Genomic DNA, 9491 nt, shown 5'->3' with positions numbered 1-9491 from the left:
AAAAAAAAAAGAAGGGACATCTCTGAAGCTTGGATTGTCTTCACTGTTCAGGGAAAATGGACGCAGCGTCCGGTTGGTGGAGTATCAGGACCGACCGAGTCTTGAAATCGATCGCGTGCGCACTACGGTAAGGTGGGTGGGTTGGTGTATTTATCGCTGTATCTAATGGTAGTCTATTCATTTGTTCCTCCTCTTCTTTTTTTTTCTGTGAATTAAACAAGTCCTAAGTTTTTCTTTCTGGGTAGTATAAAAAATATTATGCACGGCGACTCGGAAAAGTCGCCTCAAAAAATCACTCTGCTGCCTTGCACTATTCGCTTTGATTCTTTACATGTCAGAAGATGCCAGGAAAGAGGAAGCAATGAGATTATATATATATATATATATATATACCAGCAGGGTGAACTTCTTAGATACATCTCTTAAGTTAATTACTGAAGCATTTTAGATGTTGAAATCTTGCTTAGTATTGAAATCCAAGACAATAACACTAAACAGAAAACTAACCTGAGGTATCATATATAAACCAGACTCGACTTCGGATACTTTTGAGGTTGCCATGGACAAGTGCAAGCCATATTTAGTGTGTTTACAAGATATCATGCATTATCAGTAAAACCACTAATTGGATATACAGATCTATCCAGTATATAGCTGATATAGCACATGCTCACATAGATTCTTACATATTTTCTTCATTTAAGCTCTAGCGTCCTCTTCAAACAGAAAGTCCATAGTCAACTCTAATAGATCCATACCTCAGTATGCACTAATTCATACAAAGCATGGGCCGAGCTTGTATGCTTGCATTCGGATCCTTGCATACGAGATATAACATGTTTTCATTAGGAGATTTAAATCCAGACCGTAGCAGTGAATGGATTTCTTTCTTATTTTCATGTTTCTTTCATATTTTTGCTAATGTTAATCAATGGATGGAACTTGGCGAAGGTTAACCCAATCAATGAAATAATTCAAGCATCACACTCATCGCCACACCCAACTCGCCAACGAAGCGAAGATATATATGGATACATGCGTAATTAGCAAGCCAAAGTCTGTTCTGGAAATAAATAAGAAAAGATATGGAATTCTCACCCTGAACAATTGAGCAAACTTTCTTTTATTATTTTACTTTTATGTAAACTTCCATGGACTTCCATAACCAAGGCTACAAGATAAGATCCCCAGTACTTGTTCATGGCACTGCCGCCATGTCGCTGTCCCAGCTATATATTACAGATCTCAAAGACAGCTGATTTATTTGGTGCTACGACCAAGTAGCCTTACAGTTTTATTAATTATTACACGCTTTTGTTATACGACTTATTGATTAAAAGGCCTCTGGTTGTAGCAGTCCAAGTTGCCTCCATAGCTCACTCCAAGTATGTCGCAGTATCTCTTGTAGAACCCAATCCGGTCTGCTACGCTTTTGTCCTGCCCCTTGCCGCACTCAATCCCACCGTTGATGATGTTGGTGATGAGCCCATATCCCGGAACACGTCCCGCCGATTGATCGGCTGCCGACGGCGTCCATTGCCCGGTGATGACATTATGCGATGAAGGTTTTGGGGATTGTGGGGTCATCCAGAACCATAACGCCGTTTTGAAGGACACGACTGGGTTGGTGGCGACCAGGTCCGGGTTCTTGAGCAGGTCTTGGCCAATGGCTTTACCAGCCGGTCCATAGTTGTAGTTGCTGGAACGATTCAATTCGATCGAATCACATTTATAATTCTTCGTCTCTCAAGGAATAAAAAATATCTAACATGTCGCAATTGCTGATTCATGGCAAGATATATATCTTGATCCAGCCTAATTTCTTTCGGGGTAATTAATGAGCTTGTCATATTTAAACTTCAGATAATGCATGTTAAGCAAGCTAGTTCCTTATATTAATCAGGCTAAGTTCTTTCTTGTTTAGCGAAAGAAATGGATCAAGGAGTCGTAATCTACTTACTAAGAGATTTGTATTGGTCCTCGGCCGTAGTACTTCTTTCCTGCAGCACAGGGCCACTGTGCGCTTTGGACACAGTAAGCCGGGGGGTTGCCTTGCTCTTGTTTAAAACAGTAGCCCCAGGCATACGGGCCATCTGGTGCAGTTGCCCACCCACCTAACCAAATAAAACAGCACCGCGCACCATCACCTGACGAGATACGAGAAGGAACACGAATGAAGTCCGGAATTTTACGAGAAAGTAGAACTAACCAGTTGTTTCATGGGAGGTCTGTGCCAAGAAAGCGGCGATCTCCCTCTTGCGAATAGTGTCGTCCCCGGTTGTGCCGAAGCCAGCGAAGGAATTCGCCGCGGTAATGAAGGCGTTGTAAGTGTAGAATCCCTTGGCTTGGCAGGCGGCATCGTTGCGGTGCTTGAGCATTTGGTCGAACAGTGACGAGCTGATGAGAGAGGCGACACCCGAGGCACCACCACTAGGGGTTGAGCTGGAAGTTGAGCCGCCGCCGCCGCTGCACTGGCTCTGGCAGCCAGCGCCGCAGTACGCCGAGGTGGAACCACAGTAGCCATATTGGCTGCAGCATAGGTCATCAGGGCATGTCGTCCCCCCGGCTTGGCTGCCGCACTGCTGTGCGAGGCTCCCAAGTATGGAGGCCGAGCAAAGTACTGCCAACAACCAGACCTTCATTTCTTTGATCTTCTTTCCACTCTCTTATTTTTGTTGTAGGAGTTTGGGTAGCTTATATAGAGAATGGAGCAGGAACTAATTAAACCTCTCGTCTTGGTTCCGTCGGCAAATGACCAGAGGCGGCCGATCGCTTTGAAGCTCCTGCTGAAATTCCTGTGATTTTGACTTGGTCAATGGACGCAACGTCGCCAGGTCTTGATGTTGATATCTTGCTCACAACGGCAAGGTGGCTGGGGTGATACATGTAGTGCTTATCTTGTTGTAATCTCATTAATTGTTTCGCACCGAGAAGGCCACGTGCAACATGGGTAACGTACGCGCTTCTGCCACTCTAGTAACTCTGGATTAGGCTCATGCGCATTGAATGCCATCCATTGGTTCTTGTCTTCATGCCTGTTTGGTCGACCACCAAGCATTCGAAATCACAACCTTAACTTAGAAGCATTAGGTGGCGCTCTAAGATATCAACCTACAACTTAATGTGCCACCGACCATATGTTCCGTATGATCATCAACCTTTCTAATGTGGCTCCAATTCGTCATTTCTAAAATCTCGCTTGATAACTTAGCTTAGTAAAACTAACGGCCAATCAAGTATTTGAATAACATCTATGATCAATTACAACTCGATTTTAATGTACCCAAAAAGAAATATCATACCTTACCAAATCGGCAGATAAGAAACACGTCCGGCACGGTGCACCTGAAAAGAAATATCCTAACTGCCCCGATCAGCGATTATGACAAGTGCTCAACTACTTGTCTGTGAATCGCATGTTTCTAATCACAAAGATTTGCAACCTGTTCTCTATAAATATTAAGCATGGAATCCCCTAGGTACGATGAGATATCCGAATACGATAATCTTGTTCTTCTATCTCTCTTTTATCTTACATTTTGGTAGGACCGTAGGCGCTGTCATCTCACTAAAACCCGCAAGTGATAGTAAAGCTTTAACCATGGTCTTTAAACCGACCATCCCAAACGCCCTCTGGCGTTCGATTGCGACTTGGCCCACACCGGCCTCCGCCACGGGCGAGCCTTGCTAACTTGGCCCACACCTGCCTCCGCCACCAATCCCCCCAGCAAGCGAGCGCTGCTGACTTGGCCCACACCGGCTTTCGCCAACAATCCCCTCCCCTCAGCAAAATAGTTTTTTTTTTTAATCGCTTATCCTGGGAATCGAACCTGTGCCGCTGGCTCTGATGCCACTATTAGGATCGTAGGCTCTGCCATCTCACTAAAACCAGATGATAGTGAAGGCTTAACCATGGTCTTTAAACCGACTATCCCAAGCGCTCCCCGGCATTCGATTGCAACTTGGCCCACATCGGCCTCCGCCATAGGCGAGCCTTGCTAACTTGGCCCACACCGGCCTCCGCCAACAATCCCCCTAGCAAGCGAGCCCTGCTGACTTGGCCCACATCGGCCTCCGCCAATAATCCCCTCCCCCCAGCAAAGGGGTTTTTTCTTTTTTAATCGCTTATCCTAGGAATCGAAACCATGCCGCTTGCTCTGATACCATTGTTAGGACCGCTGCCATCTCACTAAAACCCGCTGGTGATAGTGAAGGCTTAACCATGGTCTTTAAACCGACCATCCCAAAAGCCCCCCGGCATTCGATTGCGACTTGGCCCACACCGGTCTCCGCCATAAATCCCCCCAACAAGCGAGCCCTGCTAACTTGGCCCACACCGGCCTCCGCCAACAATCCCCTCCCCTCAGCAAAAGTGTTTTTTTTTTAATCGCTTATCCTGGGAATTGAACCTGTGCCGCTGGCTCTGATACCACTATTAGGACCGTAGGCGCTACCATCTCACTAAAACCAGCAGGTGATAGTGAAGGCTTAACCATGGTCTTTAAACCGACTATCCCAAGCGCTCCCCGGCGTTCGATTGCAACTTGGCCCACATCGGCCTCCGTCATGGGCGAGCCTTACTGACTTGGCCTACACCGGCCTCCACCAACAATCCCCCTAGCAAGTGAGCCCTGCTGACTTGGCCCACACCGGCCTCCGCCAATAATCCCCTCCCCCCAGCAAAGGAGTTTTTTTCTTTTTTAATCGCTTATCCTAGGAATCGAAACCATGCCGCTTGCTCTGATATCACTGTTAGAACCGCTGCCATCTCACTAAAACCCGCAGGTGATAGTGAAGGCTTAACCATGGTCTTTAAACCGACCATCCCAAGCGCCCCCCGGCATTCGATTGCGACTTGGCCCACACCGGCCTCCGCCATCAATCCCCCCAGCAAGCGAGCCCTGCTAACTTGGCCCACACCGGCCTCCGCCAACAATCCCCTCCCCTCAGCAAAAGAGTTTTTTTTTTTTAATCGCTTATCCTGGGAATTGAACCCGTGCCGCTGGCTCTGATACCACTATTAGGACCGTAGGCGCTACCATCTCACTAAAACCAGCAAGTGATAGTGAAGGCTTAACCATGGTCTTTAAACCGACTATCCCAAGCGCTCCCCGGCGTTCGATTGCAACTTGGCCCACATCGGCCTCCGTCATGGGCGAACCTTACTGACTTGGCCTACACCGGCCTCCGCCAATAATCCCCCCAGCAAGCGAGCCCTGCTGATTTGGCCCACAGCGACCTCCGCCAACAATCCCCCCCGGCGCAGCAAAGGAGTTTTTTTTTAATCGCTTATCCTGGGAATCGAACCTGTGCCACTGGCTCTAATACCACTGTTAGGACCGTAGGCGATGCCATCTCACTAAAATCTACAAGTGATAGTGAAGGCTTAACCATGGTCTTTAAACCGACCATTCCAAGCGCCCTCCGGCGTTCGATTGTGACTTGGCCCACACCAGCCTCCGCCGCAGGTGAGCCTTGCTGACTTGGCCCACACCAGCCTCCACCAACAATCCTCTCCCCCCAGCAAAGGAGTTTTTTTTCATCGCTTATCCTGAAAATCGAATCCGTGCCGCTGGCTCTAATACTACTGCTAGGACCGTAGGTGCTACCATCTCACTAAAATCCATAGGTGATAGTGAAGGCTTAACCATGGTCTTTAAACCGACCATTCCAAACGCCCTCCGGCGTTCGATTACGACTTAGCTCACACCGGCCTCCGCCGCGAGCGAGCCTTGCTGACTTGGCCCACACAAGCCTCCGCCAATAATCGCCCCCAGCAAGCGAGCCCTGCTGACTTGGCCCACACCGGCCTTTGCCAACAATTCCCCCCCCCCAAGCAAAAAAGTATTTTTTTTATCGTTTATCCAGGGAATCGAACCTGTGCCACTGGCTCTGATACCATTGTTAGGACCATAGGCGCTGCCATCTCACTAAAACTTACAAGTGAAAGTGAAGGCTTAACCATGGTCTTTAAACCGACCATCCCAAGCGCCCTCCGGCGTTCAATTGCGACTTGGCCAATACCAGCCTCCGCCGCGGGCGAGCCTTGCTGACTTGGCCCACACTGGCCTCCACCAACAATCCTCCACAGCAAGCGAGCCCTGCTGAATTGGCCCACACCGACCTCCGCCAACAATCGCCTCCCCCCAGCAAAGGAGTTTTTTTTTTTTAATCGCTTATCCTGGAAATCGAACCCGTGCCGCTTGCTCTGATATCACTGTTAGGACCGTAGGCACTACCATCTCACTAAAACCCGCAGGTGATAGTGAAGGCTTAACCATGGTCTGTAAACCGACCATCCCAAGCGCCCCCCGGTGTTCGATTGCGACTTGGCCCACACCAGCCTCCGCCGCAGGCGAGCCTTGCTGACTTGGCCCACACCGGCCTCCGCCAACAATCGCCACCCAGCAAGCGAGCCCTGCTGATTTTGCCCACACCGGCCTCTGCCAACAATCCCCCCCCCCCCCCCCCCCGCAACAAAGGAGTTTTTTTTTTAATCGCTTATCCTGAGAATCGAACATGTGCCGCTGGCTCTGATACCACTGTTAGGACCGTAGGCGCTGCCATCTCACTAAAACCCACAAGTGATAGTGCAGGCTTAACCATGGTCTTTAAACCGACCATTTCAAGCACCTTCCGGCGTTCGATTACGACTTGGCCCACACCGGCCTCCACCAACAATCCCCCCCAGCAAAGGAGTTTTTTTTTTAACCGCTTATCCTGGGATCGAACCCGTGCCACTGGCTCTAATACCACTGCTAGGACCGTAAGTGCTGCCATCTCACTAAAATCCGCAGGTGATAGTGAAGGCTTAACCATGGTCTTTAAACCGACCATCCCAAGCGCCCCCCAGTGTTCGATTGCGACTTGGCTCACACCGGCCTCCGCCACAGGCGAGCCTTGCTGACTTGGCCCACACTGGCCTCCGCCAACAATCGCCCCCCAGCAAACAAGCCCTGCTGACTTGGCCCGCACCGGCCTTCGCCAACAATTCCCCCCCAGCAAAGGAGATTTTTTTTTTATCGCTTATCCTGGTGATGACCCAAAGATTGATTCATAGATTGATTTTGATGATCACAACACCTTGAAGTATAGATACTAATGTTTATGTTGCAAGGAGAAAGATATTTATTTTGCAAGGAACATAGCAAGTTGGAAGAACACAAGAAGGCCTCCAAAAGCACTCAAGAAAAGTTAGAAGAAAGCTACAATTCATTGGCCCAACTTTAAAGTTCAAAAGATTCAAATTGGAGGAGCAAATTCAAAGGAAAATTCAAAAGAATAGTCTTCGAGTCGACTCCTGAGGAATTCGAGTCGACTCCAATGGTTGCTGGGTCGACTCCAAAGAAAGCGAGAGTCGACTCTCAGTGGTACACAAGGAAAAACTCAGAGAAGCAGTTTTTGGACACTGAGATTCGAGTCGACTCTCACAAAGTCCGAGTCGACTCCAAAGACAGCGCAACCCCAAGACAGAAGACGGTATTTTCGTCTCTGAGAGGCGAGTCGACTCCAAGACAAGTCGAGTCGACTCCAAGGCAGCGCGGCTCCAAAATACAGAGGATCAGTTTTCCGACTCTGAGATTCGAGTCGACTCCCAGACAGCTCGAGTCGACTCCAAGGCAGCGCTACACTAAGATGGCAGAAGACCAACTTTCGGAAACTGAGAGCCGAGTCGACTCCAAGGAAGTTCGAGTCGACTCCAAGACTGGATGAGCCAAAAGACAGAGAATCGGGAGTTCGGGGTCTGAGATTCGAGTCGACTCCCAGGACAGTCGAGTCGACTCGAGAGGACAAAATTCAAAATTGGATCCACGGACTTCAGTGGATGAGCCGACTCCGAAATTGCCAAGTCAGCTCCAGAAGTTGGCGAGTCGACTCCGGGTTAAGACGAGTCGACTCCCAGTCGAGGATGCACCATAATTCAAATTTGGAACAGTGGCCGAGTCGTCTCCAGTAAAGCACGAGTCGACTCCTGCAACAGGCGAGTCGACTCCTGATCGCGCGAGTCGACTCCGATCCCAACGGTAATATTGTCAGGAAGTGCAGACTGTGTCCAACGGCTCTATTTTTGTCTCTAACGGCTAGATTCTTGTTTCCACGCCATCTAAAGCTATAAAAACAAAAAGAGAGCTAGGGGAGAACTCATGGAAGTGGGAGAGATCATCTAGGAAAGAGATCTCAAAGAGATTACAAAGGAAATCTCCCACAAGCACAAAAGGGCCATCCAAAACGAAATAGAGAGAAGAAGAGCATCCAAGTGAATCCGAAAGCTTCCTCTCCATCCGTGTGCTGCCTCGGGGATCCTCTACTTCATGCCAAATCAGAGGAGGATCAAGTAAAGAAGAAGCCGAGCTCCTCCATCTTCAAAACTCGTTTGAGGGCTTCTCTTTACTCTATTTGTTTATATTGTCATATCTGCTTGTTTAAGAAGCTTTGATTTGTTTTTATTCTTTGTTTTAATATCTTGTAACTTGATTCAATCAAGGGATTGAATCAAGGGGTTAAAGGTTTGTTGGTGAGCCAAAGGGAAAACCAACGGTGTAAGGTTTGTTGGTGAGCCAAAGGGAAAACCAACGGAGATAGGTTTGTTGGTGAGCCAAAGGGGAAAACCAACGGAGATAGGTTTGTTGGTGAGCCGAGGGTAAAACCAACGTGTAAGGGTTTGATTGTGAGCCCGGGAAAACAATCGGGGTTGGTTCTAGTCGGTGAGCCTGGGAAAACCGACCGAGTTCGTTGTGCGCTCGTAAAAACAACAAGTTGGGTTGTGAGCTTGTAAAACAACCGGCTGTAATCTGTAGGATTATAGTGAAATTCCCAAGAGGTCTTGGGGAGTGGATGTAGGTGCTGGGGTGCACCGAACCACTATATGTTTGTTGTGTTTGTGATGCTTTTTGTCATTGTCTATCTTGCTCACTTACTTACCTAGATAAATTGCATGCTTAACTCTTATCCGCGCATCCTTTAGTTGCAAGCATATTAAATTTACTTAATCAAGTCTCATTCGATAAATCAACCTATTGCTAAGTTTAAATTCCACTGTGCAACTATACAACTTAGCATAATTAATCGAAAAGTGTTAGAAGTGGCTTAAAAGTTTTATAAAACCCAATTCACCCCCCTCTTGGGTTGTATCTACTGGGCAACAAGTGGTATCAGAGCAGGTGCTCTAAGATTAATTATTGATCTCACGATCAAGAGCCAAAGATCATGACAACTCAAATAGATAGTTTTCTAGGAGAAGGACAGTTAATTGATAGGCCTCCACTGTTTAATGGCATAGACTACACATATTGGAAAGCACGCATGCGCATTTTTATTCAATCACAAAACTATTATTTATGGAAAATCATAATAAATGACCTTCATACACTCTCTAAAACTATTAATGAAAAGGACTTAGCACAATTGAATGCTAATGCTATGAACATATTATATTGTGCTATTCATGAAACGAAGTTTAATGAAATTTCTGCATGCTTATCTGCTAAGGA

General features: G+C 47.6%; 1 protein-coding gene across 1 annotated transcript; it reads right to left on the bottom strand.

Moving 5' to 3' along the window:
* Positions 1-1100: 1100 nt before the first annotated feature.
* LOC120108798 (chitinase 1-like) lies at positions 1101-2697 on the bottom strand. Its single transcript, XM_039122511.1, has 3 exons — positions 2210-2697; positions 1961-2114; positions 1101-1699 (listed from the first exon to the last, which is right to left on the bottom strand). Exons 1-3 carry the CDS (start codon positions 2640-2642, stop codon positions 1327-1329), a joined length of 960 nt encoding a protein of 319 aa, XP_038978439.1. The 5' UTR covers positions 2643-2697; the 3' UTR covers positions 1101-1326.
* Between the last annotated feature and the right edge of the window lie 6794 nt (positions 2698-9491).

Source organism: Phoenix dactylifera, unplaced genomic scaffold (assembly GCF_009389715.1).
Source record: "Phoenix dactylifera cultivar Barhee BC4 unplaced genomic scaffold, palm_55x_up_171113_PBpolish2nd_filt_p 001561F, whole genome shotgun sequence".
In the NCBI taxonomy this organism is placed as follows: Eukaryota; Viridiplantae; Streptophyta; class Magnoliopsida; order Arecales; family Arecaceae; genus Phoenix; species Phoenix dactylifera.
The sequence above is the reverse complement of the archived record's forward strand: the minus strand, read 5'-3'. Positions and strand labels throughout refer to the sequence as shown.